The sequence below is a fragment of the Drosophila nasuta genome, chromosome 2R, assembly GCF_023558535.2.
Source record: "Drosophila nasuta strain 15112-1781.00 chromosome 2R, ASM2355853v1, whole genome shotgun sequence".
Taxonomy (NCBI): domain Eukaryota; kingdom Metazoa; phylum Arthropoda; class Insecta; order Diptera; family Drosophilidae; genus Drosophila; species Drosophila nasuta.
The window spans coordinates 194,261-215,830 of record NC_083456.1 but is presented as its reverse complement, the minus strand read 5'-3'; the positions used below and the strand labels follow the sequence as shown (position 1 = coordinate 215,830).

Here is a 21,570-nt window from a genome sequence, read left to right as displayed (position 1 = left end):
CTATTGCCACAATTTTGGATGATATGTCCCACTTGTCAAAAACGGCCTGCAAACTGTCCTTAATATTATCTGCTGTGTAGTTTGTTTCCGAGAGCAATTTATTTGTAGACAAAACGGCAGTTTGCTGCTTAAACTCGTTTGAGACGAATGTGCATGTCACTGTCATATAGGCTTCATTAGCTTGTGATGTCCATAGATCCGTGGTAATGTGGTCGAAAAGATTCGATGTGTCCCCGCTTGTCTTGTACACCTTATAACAAAATACGCACTTTGCCGACTTACCATCATTTGATCTAGTAAAAAACTTCCACACTTTTGATTTCCCAACTCTGGATTTTTTCGGTCCGTTGTTCTCTTCGTCAGAGCTGTTTTCGTCTGATTTATTGATATCTACGCCTGTATACATAGATAAATAACAATTATGTCGTATATATGACCAAAAATTATTATAATTACCTTTTCTCTTGAGATTCACAAAACTTGTCCATGTTTAGAGCCACCACCTCCTTTCAATTTAAGTTAAGCTAAAATGCGCTTTTATTAGAAAAGATATAATATCCAATTTTTTAATTTCTCTTACCCAAATTCCGCAACCAAACCTCGAGTTTTATTGAAATGTCAGTGATAAGATAAAAGCACCATCGATAGTGTCAAAAAACTATCGATGGTGGCTCAGAAAGGCAAAAATTCGATATATCGATAGTGCCATCGATATTATCCCAGCTCTACCCTGACGAAATACGAAGTGCACCCTATATAAAATCTTCACTTCCTGCTGCACCGCCGAATTACAGTTGAGGAACCGCACAAACGCAATGGTTTGGTACAATGTGCGAACTGCCAAGAATATACAAGGTCATACTGTAAACTGCGCCCGGAGTGTCTAGTTTGTGGAGAGCTTCATGGCTCCGCACACTGCCTAGCGAGCAAATATGGCTGCAACTCGAAAAAGTGTGGCAACTGCGGTGGCAATCACACTGCAGAGGTTGACAATTTTGTTTATACAAAATAAATGAGTGTCTTATTGTTAAACATGAGTGTTGTGTTAAAGATATAAAGTATGTTCTTCTAGCGTTACATTTTGATTGTCGGTGTTAGTGTATGTTGTCTCTTTCCACTTTGTTGTTTTAATGGATATTATCGGTTTCAACTGTAATGCATTGATTTAATAAATATTCAATAAGGTGTATTTTAGAGGTTAGTGAACATGTGACGGCAATGTTATGTTAAGTTGCTTGTGGATTGTTCTAGAAGTTGCTTCAGCTTACAAATGTTAATTATTTTCAATGGGTTTTGTAAAGACCCGTGATATCAAGTAATAAACACGCACTTTGTGGTACTTAAATTTCGTTTATTTTATTTATTTACTTCACGCACGTCTGTCGTGCTCGCTCACTTATGTTGAACTAACTCTCGTCTCTCTTGACACTCATCGCTCGTGTCCAATGCTAGCATCGTCGCTCTCCTTGGCGATCTCGCTGCTCTGTGCAGATTCCCACATCCCTCCTTTATTAACAAGTTTCAGCTTCAACGGTTGATGTAAACTTTCCGCCAACCGCTCCGTTCGATGTTCCTTGTTTTCCCCATCTTCCTGGTAGTCCTGTACCGATGTCCTATTATCTCGAGCGTTACCTAAAGGAGAAATTACAGATGCCGTTGCCTCGCTTGTCGTTATTGGAATCTTCTTGACATGGGACACGTTCCTAATAAGTGTCTTACCCGTAATTTTAATAATATTATTGTTTCTTTCTACTACTTCATATTCGGTGTCGCCAAAAGTTGGAGTTAATTTGTTTGTGAAAATGACATTTTTCAAAAACACCTTATCCCCCACCTTTATTTCGATTTCTTTAGCCCCTCTCTTTTTGTCTGCCTGTTCTTTCCCTTTTTGTTTTAGTATACAATCTCTATCCCTTTCAGCCGAGTCTGTAAATTGTTCATCAATGTCATCTATACATGGAACTTTGTCGCGAACGACCCTATTGAACATAAGCTGAGTTGGAGCTACTCCTGTAGTCCCGTGTGGCGTCACGTTGTGCATGAGTACGAACTTCTGAATCTCCTCTTTGTAATTATTTGAATTTGAATACGCGATTTTTAATCGTTTCACTAAAGATCTATTCATGTTTTCTACCTCCCCATTAGCCTGAGGCCAATAGGGTGGTGTCTTCACCTGCTCTATTCCGCAAATTTTGCAATATTCCGCGAATTCTGAGCTGATATATTGTCGACCGTTGTCAGTTCTTAAGTATTTTGGATAACCTAATCTACAAAATATTTCCTTCATTACTTCAATGAGGCTAGCTGACGAAATAGAGCGTAAAAATTTAAATTCCATATATCGAGAGTAGTAGTCTATAAAAATCAGGATGAACTCGTTATTGGGTAAAGGACCCAGCAAGTCGGACGCTACCCAAATCCATGGGCCAGTTGGAAATGGATTTCTATCCATGGGCGCTGGTCTGGCTGGTTGAGAAACCAGGAGGCAATCTTTGCAGCGTTTTACGAATTTTTCAGCGTCGCGGTCGATCCGAGGCCACCAAATTTTCGATCTTAATAATCTAACCGCCTTTTCATGGCCGATTCTCCTGGGTGCCCTTCATGAGCCAGCTCAAGAATCCGATTTCGAAGTGATGTTGGAATAACGATACGATTACCACGCAGAAGGAGAGGTCCTATTGTTGACAACTCATACCGGAATGGATAAAATTGCTTTGGGGACTCCGATTTCCACTCGTCGTTCTCTACACAGGCCATCGCATCAATGATTTCTTCGTCTTTCACCGAGTCCTTAGCAATTTCCGAGATGGTCATCGATTTTGGAATACTGTTTTCGATGATATGCAGGATACTGTATTCGGTTTCTCTTTCACAAGTGTTGGGTAGTGTTAGCGGACAAAGTCGTGATAACGCATCAGAAATCTTCTCTTTTCCTGCTTTGTACACTACTTTAAAATCGTATGACTGCAGACGTAGGAGCCACCTCTCTATACGAGCTGGTGGTTTCGATGTTGGTTTGAAAATTGCTTCCAAAGGTTTGTGGTCGGTCACCAGTTCAAATCGAAGTCCAACCAGGTAGTAATAAAATCGCTCTACCGCCCAGACTAGGGCCAGACTTTCTTTCTCCGTTTGTGAATAACGTTTCTCAACATCCGATAATGCTCGGCTTGCAAATGAAATAATTAAGGGATCATTGTTAGCCGAGAACTGCAATAAAACTGCTCCGAGTGCTACAGGACTGGCATCTGCTATGAGACGGGTGCGATTTCCAGGGTTGAAATATTGAAGATTTGGCACATATGCCAGTCGATTCTTTAAGTTGAGAAAAGCGTTTTTCTCTGTTTCGCCCCAGCTGAATTTCGTGTCCTTCTTTAAAAGTTGACATAGAGGTTCCGTACAGTCTGCTAGATCAGGAATAAATTTCCCTACATACGTCACCAGACCGAGAAAACTTCGTATCTCCTCTTTATTGATTGGCTCTCGAAATGCTTTAATAGCATCAACTTTATCGGGATCGACTTCAATGCCTCTATCGGATAGAATGTGGCCAAGAAATTTAAGTTTTTTGCTTTTCCAAACGCATTTTTGGTCATTAAGCAGTACGTTGTTTTCCCTGAATACCTTGCAGACATCTCTTACGGTTTTGTCATGTTCCTCTTGACTTTCTCCGAAGATAATAACGTCGTCGATGTAGTTCATAACATTTCGAAAATCTACTAACAGCTGCTCGAGATGACGTTGAAAAATTTCTGGAGCAGAATTTACTCCGAACATCAGTCTTTTATATCGAAAAAGTCCCATTGGTGTTATAAAGGTTGTGATTTCCCTGCTGTCTTCATCCAGTTCCAGCTGATGATAAGCGTCTTTCAAGTCTAAGCGCGAAAAGAATCGTGCACCTTTAAGTTTGGTCATAAAAGATTCAAATGTTGGTAATGGATACATTTCTCGACGAATTGCCTTGTTCGCCAGACGCATATCCACGCAGAGTCGAATATCGCCATTCTCCTTAAACGCCAGGACAATTGGGGAGATCCATCGACTCGGACTCGTAACAGATTCAATAATGTCTCGCCTCAAAGCTTCATCCAGCTTCGCTGCAACTTTATCTTCAAGTGCCACTGGGATCCTCCGCACCGGCTGCTGAACAGGCTTGATTTGTGGATCAATGCACAGCTTTATTTCGACACCTTCCATTTGGGAAATGGTGCGGTCGTTTCAACCCGATTGACACTTAGGCCAAGACGAAGAACATTTAGCTTTATGGCTGTCTCACGCCCCAGTAATGACTGTCGTCCATTTTTAATAAAAAAAAATGTAGCAATCACCTCGACATCTGGTACCGCTGATATCGGTGCTTCAAAAACACAAATTACTTCTAGTAATTGATCAGAAGCATATCCTCGGAATTGTTTTTGTGAATGTGATCTCACATTAAACACCGCCGGGGTTTTCCTTTTCAGTGTTTCCCAGTCTATATGGCTGATGAGGTTGAATCGCGAACCAGAATCGATAATAAGAGAAACTTCTTGGCCTCCAATTTTGCAGCTGATAAGCTCTTCTTCCTCGTCGCTGCATATTCTAAAGCAATTCGAGCTTTCCTTCTTCCTTTTGAAATCAGGTCGACCCTCTCCAGCACAATCGTCATCTAGTCGACGCTTGAGGTTTCCATTTTTAGGCTGAGGATATTGTTTCGACTTGCATTTGCGTGCAAAATGCCCTATTTTCGAGCATTTATTGCATTTGGCGAGTCGCGCCGGGCAAACGGGATCACTATTGCCATGACCCATCCGACCACACCTAAAACATTCCACTCCCGGTTTTGTTTTACGAGCCACAATTTTGTTTATTGTCTCAACGGTTGGCTTCTGCATGGCTTCGGCTTGTTTGTTAATTTGCTCCTCGACTTGACACGCCTCAATAATCTCGTCTAGGGAGTGCTCTTTACTCAGAAGTTTCTTCTTTAATTCAGGAGATGCCCACGAGTCCAGTATTTTGTCCTTAAGACAGATTTCCTCGATTTCCTTTTTCGATTCGCCAAAGAAGCATTTATACATTTGTTGTCGTAGCCGAAGAATAAATTTCGAGAAATTTTGCCCTTCCTGTGGAGCCAAATTGCGAAAAAGGTGTCGTTCGAACGTGGAATTTTGCTTAGGTGAAAAATAGGCATTTAACTTCTCAATTAAAATACCGCAAACATCATTGTCCAGCTTTTCATCATATTCAATTATTGCGCCTGGTAGTGAGTATGCAACAGTCTGCAACTGTACTCCACCCAAATGAAGTAGTTTTGTTCTCTTGGTTTTTGGTGACTCAATTTGGTCAACCTCCATAGCTATGGTGAACGCTCTTAACCATTTTTCCCATTCATTTCTGAGCACCGATTTTTCAATCGTGTCACATAGAAATGGTTTAAGAATATTATCAGTACTCTTATCTGAAACACAAGATTTTATTATAAGTAAATATTGGCTAGTTATTACTCAGCCTTTTACATGTTTTCTTTTTGTCGACTTGTATTTTATACACGATCGATTTAATATTTGGCTTACGCAAGACGAAACTCTTTCGCACAGCCTTCTCTTTGTACGTACATATGTATATTCGTACTTATTTGCATCTGTATATGTAGCTTGCATAGGTTTATCTCCCACACTCAGCCTTTTCCATATACAATGTCTCTCTTAATATTTTGGCTTGTATGACACCCAGCCTCTCTTTGTTAGAATAATTTCACTCTCTTTGGCTCACATACAAACGTGTGTACGTTGCCGCGATGGACTTGTTAAATTTAACACTTCATCATTTTCTCCTTCTCTTTCCTCCCTGCAGTTCTGGAGGTGTCGATTGCCCTGGGTAAGTGCTTACCTCGCCGATCACTACATGGGTACTTACTAAAGTGACCCTATAGTAATCGAACGTCGAACCACCGAGTCGACTCGAGTTTGCGATTGGCGCTGGATAAGCGCTTACCTCGTCGATCACTACATGGGTACTTACTAGATTAACCCTATAGTAATCGAACGTCGAACCACCGAGTCGACTCGAGTTTGCGATTGGCGCTGGATAAGCGCTTACCTCGTCGATCACTACATGGGTACTTACTAGATTAACCCTATAGTAATCGAACGTCGAACCACCGAGTCGACTCGAGTTTGCGATTGGCGCTGGATAAGCGCTTACCTCGTCGATCACTACATGGGTACTTACTAGATTAACCCTATAGTAATCGAACGTCGAACCACCTAGTTAATAAATATATGCGCATTAAAGCATAAGTACAAAATAACGGCAAGCATTGCTTTTGTTTTTGTTATTTTGTGGAAAAAGTATACACAAGTTTAAAGACAAAACTTCGATTATGCTTTACATCGCTGTTTGTTTACGCGTCTTCGGTGCACTGCTTACAAAAACAATTGTACAGAAAGAACAGTTTGTTTTATTTTGTGCTACTCTTTCGCTTAAACGCAGCTGTGTTTGCTGGCTGACGAAATTTTTACAAGCATTTGAGTTGAGAAGTGCAAAGCGGATCAATCGATTATTAGGTGAGTGACTTAATAAATAATATATGTTTGTATTATATGTATATTAATGTGTAAATATTAAATAAACAATAAAAGTACGACAAGCAGTTACAATAATGTATAGTGAACGACATATAAGAAGGCTAAAGCAGCAGCAAAAAGAAAAATATAAAGAAAAGTTAAGTTCCACAGTGGAGAACAAAAATGTGCCAAAAGAGGAAGTGAAAATTATTAGAAAAAATTTACATTATGGAAGTAATGACAGTGAAGCGAATTTTTTGGAGGAAATAATTTATGAAGACAATATTGACAATGAACTAAAGACGAAAAGAAACGACGGTAACAATAACTTAAATGACGATCTTAAAAAATGGTTTCTAAAACACAGGCCAACACGTGACTGTGCAATTGATTTAGTTCGAATACTAAAAAAAAATAGTTTAGATGTCGGATCATTTTACAAATACAGTGCGCCTAAAAAAGCTGAAATAATGCAAATGAGTGGTGGCCGTTATTTGCACATTGGCATTAAAACTCAGATTGCTCAGCTTTTGAGGTTAATTAATTTTACCGACGACATAACTATTGACATAAACATTGATGGAATTCCGCTATTCAAAAGTTCAAATTCGCAACTGTGGCCAATTTTGATAAAAGTAACAAATATTAAAAATTCTCCTGTTGTCCCTGTTGGAATATTTTTGGGAAAATCTAAGCCCAATAGTCTGGACGAATTTCTAAGCCAATTTACTTGTGAGCTAAAAGATCTTCTTAAAAATGGAATTGACACAGACGAAAGAAATATACAATTAAGATTAAGGGCTATTGTTTGTGATGCCCCAGCTAGGGCTTACATCAGTGGGACTCCCGGACATACATCTTCGCATGGATGTTCAAAATGCTTACAAGTCGGAAAAAAAATAAATAATGTTTTAACATACACAACAAAGAGTGAAGACTTAATAACCGACGAGGACTTCAAAAGTAGGAAATATTCCGATCATCACTTAAAACAATATTTGACAAAAATGACACCCTTTGAAACAGTGAATGTAAAAATGGTTTCCCAAATTCCACTAGACTGCATGCATTTATTTGACTTAGGAGTCATGCGTAAATTTCTTGTTCGATTGATGACAAATAAGACTTATAATAAATTGACGAACGACAAGAAATCTAAAATATCTCAAAAATTAATTGACATACGCAAAAAGATGCCTAAAGAATTCGCAAGAAAGCCAAGACCCTTAAGTGAACTATACAACTGGAAAGCAACGGAATTTAGACAATTTTTACTCTATACGGGAATATTTGTACTCAAAAATGAATTATCTGACGACCAATATTATGTGTTTTTGTTGTTGCATTGTGCGTATAGAATGCTTTGCTGTCCATATCAGCGATCAATTAATTTGGAAACCTGTCAGCGAATGTTGAACCTATTTGTTTCAAATTTTCCAATTATATTTGGAGAAAATAGTGTTTCATATAACATACATAGCCTACTACATGTAAAAGAAACGGTGGAACAGGTTGGCGATCCAGTTAAAGGCTCTGCTTATGCATTTGAAAATTATTTGCAACATTTGAAAAATTTTGTCAGAAAGCCAACAAACATTTTAGAGCAAATTCATCGGAGAATTGACGAAGAACAAAATTTACCTATCCAAGAGAGATTAGAGACCGAAAATAGAAAAAATTTAATAATATTAAACCAGAAGGAACCAAACAATTATTGTTACATCGAAGGGGATATTCCGATTAGAATAGAATCAATTATGGAAGATACATTTAAAGGAAGACGATTCAAGAATGTGCGGAACTTTTATACGGAGCCTATAAGATCCTCTGACTTGGGTATTAAACCAGTTGATTTGTAAAGCAGTCGCAATACCATATTTAAAGGATATTATTATAATGCCGTTACTTCACCATATTGATGATTGAGGATATTGTCGTACTTTTATCTGTTTAACCCCAAAAATTTGTCATATATATTATATAAAAGCCCCCAAAATCAACAAACGAGACGATGTCGGACAGCCCAGCCAGAAAAATTCAGCGATTGGAGTTTCTTAACACTGGTAAGATTAAAAAAATATTTAAGACAGCTGTAGCAAATTATGTATTAAAACTGTTGTTTTTTAGATACGAAATCATGCAAATGTGGAGAGACTATTGAGCGCCTTGAGAAGATTATTTCGGATCTCACCGAACAAGTTAGTTCCTCTCGAGGTGAGTGTCTAAGTTATTTTTTAAATTCGTCCAATTTGAATTTGTTTTTTATTTGCAGTCGAAACAAAAGAGGCTCTCGAAAAAGTTGTGGATGAAGTAAGGACCTTAAAAGGTATGAGTATCTTGAATGATTACTGATTTTTATATTTTTATATTCATTATTATATTATATTATATTTATATATTTATATTCAGCTGAACAAAAAGTCATGGAAAAAAAATAGAGATCCTTGTAGAAGCTTCTTCGGAGCAAACAGCCTCCATTAAAGGGATGACCAAGGACCATGGACAGATGCAGAAGTTGGCATGTCAATTTCCTATTCAGACCGTAGATGATCTGATTGAGGTTAATTCGAATATAAACATCGCTAACCGAGAGCTCTATGTATGTATAATCATATAAAAAATTGTCTTTTAGTTAAAGATCTAATTCGTTCACAGATCCATGCAATAAAAAATTTAATATTAAATGGCGGGATACTAAAAAACTTAAAAAATATTTTAGCCAATGAAGTGGTCTTGGCGTATAATGTGGATGGCGTTCAGCGCAAAGCGTCCTTAAGAAAAGAAGACAATTTCTTTGGCGTTATGATCGGTGAGTATTTTAAAAGATAATTATTTAATAATCATTATCCATTTCAATTTATTAAAACTTTTTTAATCCTTTTTATTTCTAGATGCAATAACTGCAGTCGGCGGTATTGGCCCAGCTGAGGAACAATTGAGAAAGGCCCTGCAGCTCCAAAAAAAGAGATATTTTAAAAACTCGTGCTGCCTAAAAGCAATTAAAGAACAAACCCCAATAGAATAAAGAAAAATGTATATTAAATAAAAACTGCAATTGCAATTGTACATGTTTTTTAAATTATAATGGCAGGCCCCTCCATGGGGTCCAATGTGAGTACTTACTTCACCGACCCTTCAATGGGGTCCGATGTAAGCACTTATTTTACTGACCCTTCCATGGGGTCCGATGTAAGCACTTATCTTACTGACCCTTCAATGGGGTCCGATGTAAGCACTTATCTTACTGACCCTTCAATGGGGTCCCATGTAAGCACTTATTTTACCGGCCGTTCCATGGGGTCCCATGTAAGCACTTATTTTACCGGCCGTTCCATGGGGTCTAATGTAAGCACTTATTTTACTGACCCTAATATGTTGCACTATTTCACTAGTTCGTGGTAATCGAGGCGGTGGCGATTGACCCTATTTGCGGACATTTCATACAAAAACGGAAATTAAGAAACGCATGGCTAGACGCCACTTTGTAAGTAGTGAGTGGCTCCTGGTAAGCGCTTATTTCACCAGCAACGAACTAGCGCTCAGAACTGCAGGGCTTTTACTCTATGCTTAGAGATTTCGTCTTGCGTGGAGAACATCGTCTCTAAGAGCGAAGCCTCTCACGCCAACATAGACACAAAAGCCGTTATTTTTCGTTTTGTGTTCTACTTTCGCCCTCCTTTTTCGTTCGTTTTCATGTACCTACATTGGAATTATATTCCAATTCACTGGAATTGAGTTTCACTTAGAAATAGTAAATTTCAAAATGCACTTATAAATTCAATTCCTATTTATTTTGCACAAGATAGTAAATTTACCTCGTCGCCAATGTAAAGACCCGTGATATCAAGTAATAAACACGCACTTTGTGGTACTTAAATTTCGTTTATTTTATTTCTTTACTTCACGCACGTCTGTCGTGCTCGCTCACTTATGTTGAACTAACTCTCGTCTCTCTTGACACTCATCGCTCGTGTCCAATGCTAGCATCGTCGCTCTCCTTGGCGATCTCGCTGCTCTGTGCAGATTCCCACAGGTTTTAAAGTTAAAGTTATTTATTATATCTTCTCAAATTAAATCAAAGTATATTAGCTGTTGGCGGTATTGCACAGAATCACAGCAAGAAATTCACAAGCGAAGGTAACATACACATACATACATGTTTACTTGACATTTGCCGTAGGGAACAGTATCACCACTAACCATACATGAGCACGAGCGTATTTCGTTGCGCTCTGCTTTCGTTTCTATGTATGCGTGTATGTATCTACATGCTCGCCTATATTAGTATGTGTATGCATATGAAGTTTTGCAACGTGCAGTTGCCTCCCTGACAAGCAGTTAGCGCACGCCGATTTTGTTTTGCCGCGACGAATGTCTCGAAGAAGAGGACAGCAACAATTGCTTGCGTTCTATATGTTTGAAGTTAAATGGCGCCTGCACAAGGACCGCGTTGGCTCTGTTGGTGGTTTGCAAACCCGACATGTTGTGGGTCCGGGTACAACTCCTGATCGAGAATATATGCATATTTTGTTTTTTTTTAATGCGATTTACATTTTTTCATTCCCTTTCTAACTTAGAACATCGAATTTTCGAATGAGCCGAAGAGGCTCTGGTGTTTGAATCGCAGCGCTCGACCCGACTGGGGTCGCCATAATTCAGTTTTTAATGATACAAAAATTTGTATGGAATGAAGCATCTACATATGTATGTATTGTATGGTTAGTGGTATCACTGTGTGTGTGTTTTTTTTTTTTTGTTTTGTGTAATATTTGTGCAGCTTTAAGTTTATTCATTCGTTTTTTTTAATATCGGGCATGCTCCGGTTTTCACTTTCGGTTTTCGTTTTGAAAACGAAAAAATTGGTGCTCCCATTTTCACTTTCACAAGATTTTTTCGAATTGCAAAACGAGAAAATTTGTCTTGCCGAAATAAAAAGTAAAGGCCTTTTTCTATATTAAATCGGATCTTATTTGCAAAACAAAAAAAAGTAGTTGACTCATTGGTTTATTGTATTTTAAGACCGCTAGAAGATCAATTAGGCTTGTAAGTATTTTTAAAACGACTAATTTCTGACCCCATCCAAATTTGGAAATAAAATTTTGAAGTCGGCAACAACAATTTTCGTTTTGGTGAGCGACCGATAAATCCGACACCATGAATTATCGCCTAGGCTGCCATACTTTTGGTGGATACTTGTATAATCAAACGGATGGCATTAAATTTGTTGAAGTTGGGTAAAATATGTTTTTTTAAAATTAATTAATTTAATTTAATTACTTATGTGCTAAAACTGTATAAAAGAAATTGTTTAAAACATCGGAATGAAATCCATTAAAAAGGTGGGATCCCTTTTATTTGTGGGAAACAGCTGATTGCCGTTCAACTGATTTTGAAAAATGTGAGTAAAAAAAAGTTTATTTTTATAAAAAACAAAAATACTAATATATTGTTTGCAGGGGAAACACAAATCAACATTTCAGGATGAAATTATTCTCAATTTTATGCAGGCTAACGAAAATCTGGCGCGTGCATTTGCCAAAGACGATCGTGTGGCTGCAGAAGCTAAATGGAGCGAGCTTGCAGGTGTCTTGAACGCAATTGGGCCTCCAATTAAAGATGTTGCGGGATGGAAAAAGGTATGAGTATCCCCAAAATTATGACAAACTAATATATTATAATAATACATTCCAGGTTTGGTGCGATTGGAAGGCCAATATTCGCAAGAAAATTGCTCAAAATAAGGCAGAGGTCAGGGCTACGGGCGGGGGTCCTTACTGACAGCCATGGAGGAGGACGTGGCGAAGCTCTGCGGGCTTTTTGAGATCATCTAGGGAGTTGGCGCTCTGGCATATGGAACACCAACCACCATGGTAGAAGAAGAGGTGGCTAAGGAAAAAGTTGAGGAGATAGCCACAGAGGAGGTGGAGGAACCGAGGAGAAAGCGTCGCGAAGTCTGTACGTAGCTCAATTAGATGAAATGAAATAAATGAATTTAACAATGTCTGAGCATTTCCAAAAAAATGGAAAGTCTTCAACAAGAAGACTTAAATTTAAAAAAGGAGCTACTTTCAAAATTTGAACAAATTTAAAAAAAAAATGAATAAATACATTTTAATAACTGCAATGAATAATTTGTTTATTTATTTTGTTATATTGACAGAGATAGAGCAATTTCGTCGCGTACAGATGGTCCGTCATCATTTCCTTCAATGTCATTATCATTCATAGCATGTTCAATATCCTCCAATTGAAAGTCGTCACTTATTGACAAATTCCGTCTTCTACATACAATGTTGTGCAAAGCACAGCATACGTTAACAATTTGGCAACAAAAAATGGGCTGATAATTTAAGCATCGTTGTAAACAACGGAAACGGCTTTTAAGCACACCAATTGTTCGTTCTATTGTGTTTCTGGCTCCATCATATCTTAAGTTAAATCGATGCTGATGCGTCCCCATCTCTTCGCTCCTGTAGGGGAGTTAACACGAAACTCTCCTGTGCGTAGCCAGAATCTGCCAAAACAAAATATTAATTTATTGTTCTGGATAAATATTCCCTGGCGCTTGAATGATTCCAAATAAAAGAATCATGACAGGATCCGGGGTGTGTCGCATCAATAGCGATAATCTCTATATTGTAGTTGCAAACCTGTAGGTAAAAGTAAAATCTTAACGTAACTATATCCAATTTAGACATTCTACTTACAACCATGGCGTTCATGCTGTAATAGCCCTTTCTGTTAAAAAAAAACAGAGGCATTATTTACAGGTTTCACTTTTTTTTATATGAGTTCCATCCACGCAGGCGACTATTCTTGGCAGTTGATATTTGCTAAAGAAGTATTCGCTAGATTTCCGCATTTGCTGGCTAGACATCTGAAGGCAAAATTGTATCCTGACAAAGAAGCCTGTTCAGCAACGGAATAAATATGTGGAGAATTTTTCCAAATGTGCTTCGTCCTATGTTTATGTGATGGTCCTTGGCGATTGAAAACTGATAACACCCAGTAGCAAGATATCGCAATACAGAAACTAATTGCATTAAGTGAGACAGTGTGGTAACTTTTAAATGTGGCTTAACTGTCTCCAATATGTTTTTAATTTATCAATCCTAAATGATTGGACAAATCTGCAATAAACATTAATTAGAGGCAAAATTTTGAATGTTGCAAATGTGACTTACCGGTCGTCAGACATATTAAAAACACATGTATTACATCTTAATTGCTTAGATTTTCTTAAGTCAAATAACTTTTGCTTTCTTTTGGCTTCGAAACATGCAATTGAAAATAAAAAAGGCATTTTTACGCGTTGTTTGCTTCTGACCAAAACTCAAATCAGCTGTTTCGGCAGCAAGAAATGATGAGAAATGAAGCTTTCTGATAGCAAAACGATAACTAAAAGCTTGTGAAAACCGGAGCACCTAAAAACGAAAATCTCGGTCTTGGTCTCAAAACGAAAACCAAAAGTGAAAACTGTCATTCTCTTGTGTGTAACAAAACGGTTCTTGCCAAAACCACAAAAGAAGCAGTGTTATTTTTTCCTTCCATCTAGCTTTTGCTGTCGCCCAAAATCTGGCAACACTGACTCGACGCCAGAGGTCGTTTCATTACGATTGTTCACACAACTACAAAACCACAACGACCACTCGCAATCAGTGTTGCCAACTCTTAGTGGTCGTTTATAGCAGTGAAAGCATAAAAAAATAGCCAAAAATAGCAAGATTTCTTAAAAAATAGTAAATTAAAATAGCCGTTAGTTTTCAATAACAAAATCTTATATTTTTGTACATTCAGTGTAAAAAATCTAATGGTTCTTCCTCGATAAGCAAAATGTTTAAAACTTGCGCAATTTCCACCTCCTCGGAACCAATATATTAGAAAAATGCGGTAAACTCATCAAGTATTTTTGTAAAGCTTGTATCTGTCGATTCATCAATCAATAAGCTAAATTTTGAATTTGCATGTCGTTTTGCAGACATTCCTGGAAATGTGGCGACAGCACATTTTTTATAACTGCCATGCACATTGTTCGATGAATTTTTATCTGGCGTTCCTTAAAGATTTGCGCGCACAAATTATTAAGGTGGTCAACCGAACTGATTGAACAGTGTTGAGCCACAAACAAGCAGAGATTCCTTTGAGAATGTCTCTGTAGATGTTTTGGGAAACTCTATTGTTTGGTTACCTCGCCGTACTTCAAGGTTTGCCTTGTGTTTTTTAGTTTCAACGGGCGATTTCAAGTCCCACAACTTTGCATTTAATGTGCATTTGCAATATTTGCAAAATGCTTTTGATTTGTTAGTTAAATCTTTTGGAATACAGTCCTTAAGTTGGGGAACCTCCAACTAAGCATCGCGAACTTTTTTGTCTATACAATTTAAGAAACAACCGCACAAACACAATAATCAGTGAATTTGAATTAGAGATGGTAGCATTGCGAGCGCGAAACGATGTTGAGAAAATACCAAGTACCCAAAAGCTACAAAGGGGTAAATAATATTTAAGTATTTAAAATACACAATTCGGTCACGCTGGGCGGTAAACGTGGTGTGTATATATCGATAGCCACAAATAACGTCTCTATTGCCAATATACGATTTCCGAAAATTAAATTTGAAGGTCCACTTTTTTTTAGTCGACTTTAAATAAATAAATATAGTCAAATATTACAAATAATTTAAAATAGCTAAAAAATAGCAAATTTTTTTTGTGAAATAGCCAACATAACAGGCTCTAGCAAAATTGAGTGGTTGGTCATGCAAAATAGCCAAATCTGGCTAGAAAATAGCCAAGTTGGCAACACTGCTCGCAATACAACCACACTCATTCAAGGTAACCACGTACTTTTCGACACACACACGGTCACCACACACAGTAGTTTGAGATGGTGAATTTTGTTTTTTTTTTTGCCATTTTCGTTGGTTTCTTTTTATGATTTTCTGTGTATTGATGATCCCGGTGCCTTATCAGCGAATGATGTACACATATACAGTCATATCACACATAAACTTATTGGTATAATGGTTGTAAATTGTCTCGCACAAGCGATCCCGGAGTCTTGTCAGCTGTTGATGTAGAAGTTAAGACAAACAAAAGGTCTGAGTTCGCTGACCGAATACGACACTGGCCAAATACATAGCTGAATAAGCATTTGACCGGATGTCGTTGCATAGCCGGCAACCACAGCATATTTGCGTGGCCGCTATGAAACGATCTCGTAACCATAAGTTGCGGGATTGCTTTGTTGCAAATGTTACATATGTTAGTTCATTCGAACAGAGGCACATCGGCCCTGTAATAAACAGTAATAAGAAATACTCCGCCTTGTATTTTCAAGTTCTTGGATTTCAGGTGTTAATAAATTTAATCAAACTCTTGGTTAAAGTAAAACAATCTAATTGATTTAATTAATTGGCGCCCAACCAGTGGTAATTTTGATTACCCACGCGTGTGCAAATATCGCGTTATAAAAACAAGAAATCAACAACGTTGCTCAACCAGCAACGGCAATAACACAGTGACAAACACTAAAAATAAATAAAAAAAAATAAAAAAAACAACAACCACTGAAATCAAAAACCAAAGTGACAACAATAAAAACAAAAAAAACAACAACAACCGCTAAAAATAAAAAAAAAAAAACAACGACAACCACAAACCAGTGACTGCTGCGCGGGAACCATACCCCATAATAATAACCACAAACCGGAGACTGCTGCGCGGGAACTATACCCTATCCTACCCTATAAAATTCTCGTAACAAGTCAAGTAAGTAGAGTTCCTTGTAACAAAATGTTTTTTAGTCTGCAAAACTAACATTAAACCATAAGCCCTAAATTTTGTGACTCACAGTTTAATATTCATTGTTGAACAATAAACACCTTCTTTTGGTTGATTGTGTTTATTTTTATGTTTATTTTTAACGTCAGCAGATTATACTTTCAGTGCATCAACTCATGAGCTCAGCGTTCCGTAATTACAGAAATCGTGAACAGGAATCTAGCAGTTCAGGGTCAGACTCTGAAGACCACATTAGAATTCTTAGAGGTAGAGTTATTAGAAGTAAGCACAGTCACAGAAACCCTCAGGCAGCCATAGACCCAGAACAACTTAGAGTTGTAGTCGAGGCAGCTATCGCCAACGCTTTAGCTAAGCAAGCAATCACAAGCCAGCGGGAGAAACAAGAGCTGTTAAATAGAATCAACGAATGCTGCAATAGAGATAAGAAACGACATACGTTGCGACGAACCATTGGATGCCGTCAAATGCATATGTCTCTTGGAGACAAGCGGCGTTGGCCATAAACCATATAATGGTAGTTCGCGCCATTATCAGGCGGTAATCATAATTAGGAGTAAAATTCGAGGCCCTGCCGATGCAGTTCTTGCCTCTTTTGGTACAGTTTTGAACTTTGAGGCAATCATAAGTCGCCTTGATTTCACATACAGTGAGCCTGAGTCAGGCGTGTCTGAGCTGCTTGGCTTGTTTTGAGCCTGGTCACCTTGCTTGCTACTCTGCTGCTGCTTAAAATGTGGGGACTTGGACTGTTTTGAGTTCGATTTTTGGACTTTACTTTGAATCTTCTGTTCCGCTCTGTTGGCTTTTTCTTCTAAACTTTTAGCGAAGTTGGCGACAAAAGCGTACCTTTCGTGATTCGATTCAATTTCCTGTGCAAGGGCTAAAGCCGTAGGCAGGTCTTTAGGTTTTGCAGCAAAAAGAACATCTGTGAGATTACGTCTAAGCCCGGAAACAAAAACTCGCAACGCGTCGTCGCGGAATTTGTCACGTAAGCCCTCCGCCAGGGCTGGCTCGTAACTCACGTTGACTTTGTTTATCAACAAAGTGAGTTTTTTCTCGACCTCATCATAATATTGAAGTGTCATGTTACCCTGCCTCAGCGTACCAAGTTCTTGGCTATTTTCTAGCCAGATTTGGCTATTTTGCATGACCTAAAACTAGAAACCACTCAATTTTGCTAGAGCCTGTTATGTTGGCTATTTCACAAAAAAAATTTGCTATTTTTTAGCTATTTTAAATTATTTGTAATATTTGACTATATTTATTTATTTAAAGTCGACTAAAAAAAAGTGGACCTTCAAATTTAATTTTCGGAAATCGTATATTGGCAATAGAGACTTTGTTTGTGGCTATCGATATATACACACCACGCTTACCGCCCAGCGTGACCGAATTGTGTATTTTAAATACTAAAATATTATTTACCCCTTTGTAGCTTTTGGGTACTTGGTATTTTCTCAACATCGTTTCGCGCTCGGAATGCTACCATCTCTAATTCAAATTCACTGATTATTGTGTTTGTGCGGTTGTTTCTTAAATTGTATAGACAAAAAGTTCGCGATGCTTAGTTGGAGGATCCCCAACTTAAGGACTGTATTGCAAAAGATTTAACTAACAAATCAAAAGCATTTTGCAAATATTGCAAATGCACATTAAATGCAAAGTTGTGGGACTTGAAATCGCCCGTTGAAACTAAAAAACACAAGGCAAACCTTGAAGTACGGCGAGGTAACCAAACAATAGAGTTTCCCAAAACATCTACAGAGACATTCTCAAAGGAATCTCTGCTTGTTTGTGGCTCAACACTGTTCAATCAGTTCGGTTGACCACCTTAATAATTTGTGCGCGCAAATCTTTAAGGAACGCCAGACAAAAATTCATCGATCAATGTGCATGGCAGTTATAAAAAATGTGCTGTCGCCACATTTCCAGGAATGTCTGCAAAACGACATGCAAATTCAAAATTTAGTTTATTGATTGATGAATCGACAGATATAAGCTTTACTTGATGAGTTTACCGCATTTTTCTAATATATTGGTTCCGAGGAGGTGGAAATCGCGCAAGTTTTAAACAATTTGCTTATCGAGGAAGAATCATTAGATTTGTACACTGAATGTACAAAAATATAAGATTTTGTTATTGAAAACTAACGGCTATTTTAATTTACTATTTTTTAAGAAATCTTGCTATTTTTGGCTACTTTTTTATGCTTTCACTGCTATAAACAACCACTAAGAGTTGGCAACACTGCGCCTGAGCCAATGGACGTAGACCCATCCTCGTCCAAATTTCGACAACAAACGGCGTTTTCAAAGCCAAGTCACTCGGGTAATAACTACACCCAAAACCAGAAACGATCCGCTTCTCAGCGCACGTCTGGACAAGCTCAGCGACAGAGAGTCGATCACATTACACCAGACACATCACAGGCACAGACGTTCCCCTCCTACAATGAAACAGCCACTGCAGCCGTCAGCAATATAGACAGCGACGCAGACTCTGACCATGACACAGTCAATTTTTTAGGGGAGAGTCCCTGCTACCGTTCATTCAGCGAAGAGTAGCAGGGGTCAGCAGAAAATTTTTAATCGACACGGGCGCTGCAAAGAGCTACATAAAGCCATTTCAGCAACTAAAATCTATTACCCCTGTCGATAAGCCATTCTCGATTTATTCAATCCATGGCTCAAACAAAATTACCGAAAAATGCTTGTTACAAATCTTCGGCGTAACCTATCAGCATTTGATGGCATTATAGGCCATGACCTCCTAGCTCAGGCAGGAGTCGAGTTATGCTTAAAAAGCAAGCAATTAAGGGTAGGATCCAAAACCGAGGCTATCCGGTATCATAAATGTGTAAGCGTTAATCTCACAACAGCAGCAGATATAGAAGCTCCATCATGTGTTAAAGCGAAATTCGCACAGATGCTAAAGCTCAGGGTCAAGGCATTCGCTAACCCAGACGAGGCATTACCGTTCAACACTTCGGTTGTAGCGACCATACGAACGGAGGACGAGGAGCCTGTATACTCTAAGCTATACCCTTACCCTATGGGCGTGGCCGACTTCGTCGATTCGGAGGTAAAAAGACCTCCATATAACAACCCAATTTGGGTTGTTGACAAAAATGGTGTGGACGAAATGGGTAACAAGAAAAAACGTATGGTAATAGATTTCAGGAAGCTGAACTCAAAGACCATTGCCGACAAATACCCAATGCCAAACATATCAATGATATTGGCAAACCTCGGACAAGCAAAGTACTTCACGACACTGGACCTGAAGTCAGGCTACCACCAGATAACTCTGGCGGAACGTGATCGCGAAAAAACCTCATTTTCCGTAAATGGGGGGCAAGTACGAATTTTGTAGGCTTCCGTTCGGTCTGAAGAACGCGGGAAGCATCTTCCAGAGAGCCATCGACGATGTGCTCCGCACAGAAATCGGTAAGACATGCTACGTCTACGTAGATGATGTCATAATTTTTCCAAAAAATGAAAACGATCACGTCAAACACGTTGACGAGATTTTGAAAAAATTAAGTGAAGCAAACATGAGGGTCGCTAAAGAAAAATCTAAGTTTTTCAAAACAAGCGTAGAGTACCTTGGGTTTATAGTCACTGATCAGGGAGCTAGAACTGACCCCGAAAAAGTAAAGGCCATTCAGCATTACCCTGAACCAAAAAACCTATACGAGGTTAGATCCTTCCTAGGTCTACTATAGGTGCTTTGTGAAAGACTTTGCTGCCATCGCAAAACCAGTGTCCGACATCTTAAAAGGTGAAAACGGCACAATCAGCAAATATAAATCAAAGAATATTCCTGTGTCTTTCAACGAAAAGCAGCGCAACGTTTTCGAAAAACTGAGGAATATTCTGGCATCGGAAGAGGTCATGCTAATGTATCCGGATTACATGCAGCCATTCGATCTGACCACCGATGCCTCGGCGTACGGCATTGGGGCAGTCCTCTCACAGAATGGCCGGCCCATCACAATGATTTTTAGAACTCTCAAAGACAGAGAGGCGAACTACGCTACTAACGAGCGTGAAGTCCTAGCAATTGTATGGGCCTTAGCAAAGCTTCGTCAGTATGTCTATGGAGCGAGAGAAATCAACGTCTATACAGACCACCAACCTTTGACCTTTGCAGTTTCTGAGGGTAACCCCAATGCAAAGATAAAGCGTTGGAAAGCCCGGATCGACGAGACCGGCGCCCGGTTGTTCTACAAGCCCGGGAAAGAAAACCACGTAGCTGATGCACTGTCACGGCAAAACGTGAATTCCCTTGTAGACAACACCCCCAGCTCTGACGTCGCTACGATACACAGCGAAGCCTCTGCCACTTACACCATTGAGACCTCCGATAAGCCAATAAATTGCTTTAGAAATCAGATCGTGATTGAGGAGGCAAGATACCCTTTAACAAGGAAAGCCATATAGTTCAAAGAGAAAACACGGCATACGCTTCATTTCGTAGACAGGGAATCCTTAATTAGGGAAATGAAAATTGCGGTCAACCCCAAGGTGGTTAACGCGATCCATTGCGACCTCCACACCCTCGCCCAGATTCAAGATGAACTGGTTAGAACATTCCCAGCGACGAAATTCCAGCATTGCAAGAAGATAGTCGCTGACATCTTCGACGTCAATGAGAGAAGGGAAATCTTGACGGATGAACATAATCGCGCCAACAGGGCAGCACAAGAGAATGTCAAGCTGTCTTAACAGACTACTACTTCCCAAAAATGACAAAGCTCGCGAACGAGATAACGTTGAATTGTAAGGTATGCCGCAGGGCCAAATACGACAGGCACCCTAGGAAGCAAGAACTAGGTGAGACGCCAGTCCCTTCACACACGGGAGAAATGTTACACATAGACATCTTTTCCACTGACAAAAAGTATTTCCTCACCTGCATTGACAAATTCTCAAAGTTCTCTGTAGTACAGCCCATTCCGTCAAGAACTATTGAAGATCTGAAGCCGGCGCTTCTTCAATTCTTTTGAAGTTGGCGAGAAAGTTTTGATTAAGTCCAACAGAAGGCTGGGAAACAAGCTGACGCCGTTGTGCGAAGAAAGAGCGGTGGAATTTTAGCCACTAGGCATTTATATTTTTTAGCCACTAGGCATTTATATTTTTTTAGCACTAGGCACGTTAGTATTAGTCAGTAATAGTTTCATCAGCCACTAGGCACATTTGTGTTTAGCCACCTTGGCATAAGTTC

The 21,570-nt window shown here is 38.9% G+C and overlaps 2 protein-coding genes and 1 pseudogene across 2 annotated transcripts; 1 reads left to right on the top strand and 2 right to left on the bottom strand.

Annotated features, from left to right (window-relative positions):
• Positions 1 to 1,429: 1,429 nt before the first annotated feature.
• On the bottom strand, positions 1,430 to 4,194 carry LOC132787704 (uncharacterized protein K02A2.6-like). Its single transcript, XM_060794968.1, has 3 exons — positions 3,434 to 4,194; positions 2,567 to 2,866; positions 1,430 to 1,703 (listed from the first exon to the last, which is right to left on the bottom strand). The coding sequence occupies exons 1-3, from the start codon at positions 4,192 to 4,194 to the stop codon at positions 1,430 to 1,432; spliced, it is 1,335 nt and encodes a 444-aa protein (XP_060650951.1).
• Positions 4,195 to 8,849: 4,655 nt separating this feature from the next.
• LOC132787703 (uncharacterized) lies at positions 8,850 to 9,567 on the top strand. Its single transcript, XM_060794967.1, has 4 exons — positions 8,850 to 8,868; positions 8,952 to 9,141; positions 9,198 to 9,351; positions 9,434 to 9,567. Exons 2-4 carry the CDS (start codon positions 9,028 to 9,030, stop codon positions 9,565 to 9,567), a joined length of 402 nt encoding a protein of 133 aa, XP_060650950.1. The 5' UTR covers positions 8,850 to 8,868; positions 8,952 to 9,027.
• A 3,123-nt stretch (positions 9,568 to 12,690) lies between these two features.
• Positions 12,691 to 13,845, bottom strand: LOC132787702 (putative nuclease HARBI1; annotated as a pseudogene).
• Between the last annotated feature and the right edge of the window lie 7,725 nt (positions 13,846 to 21,570).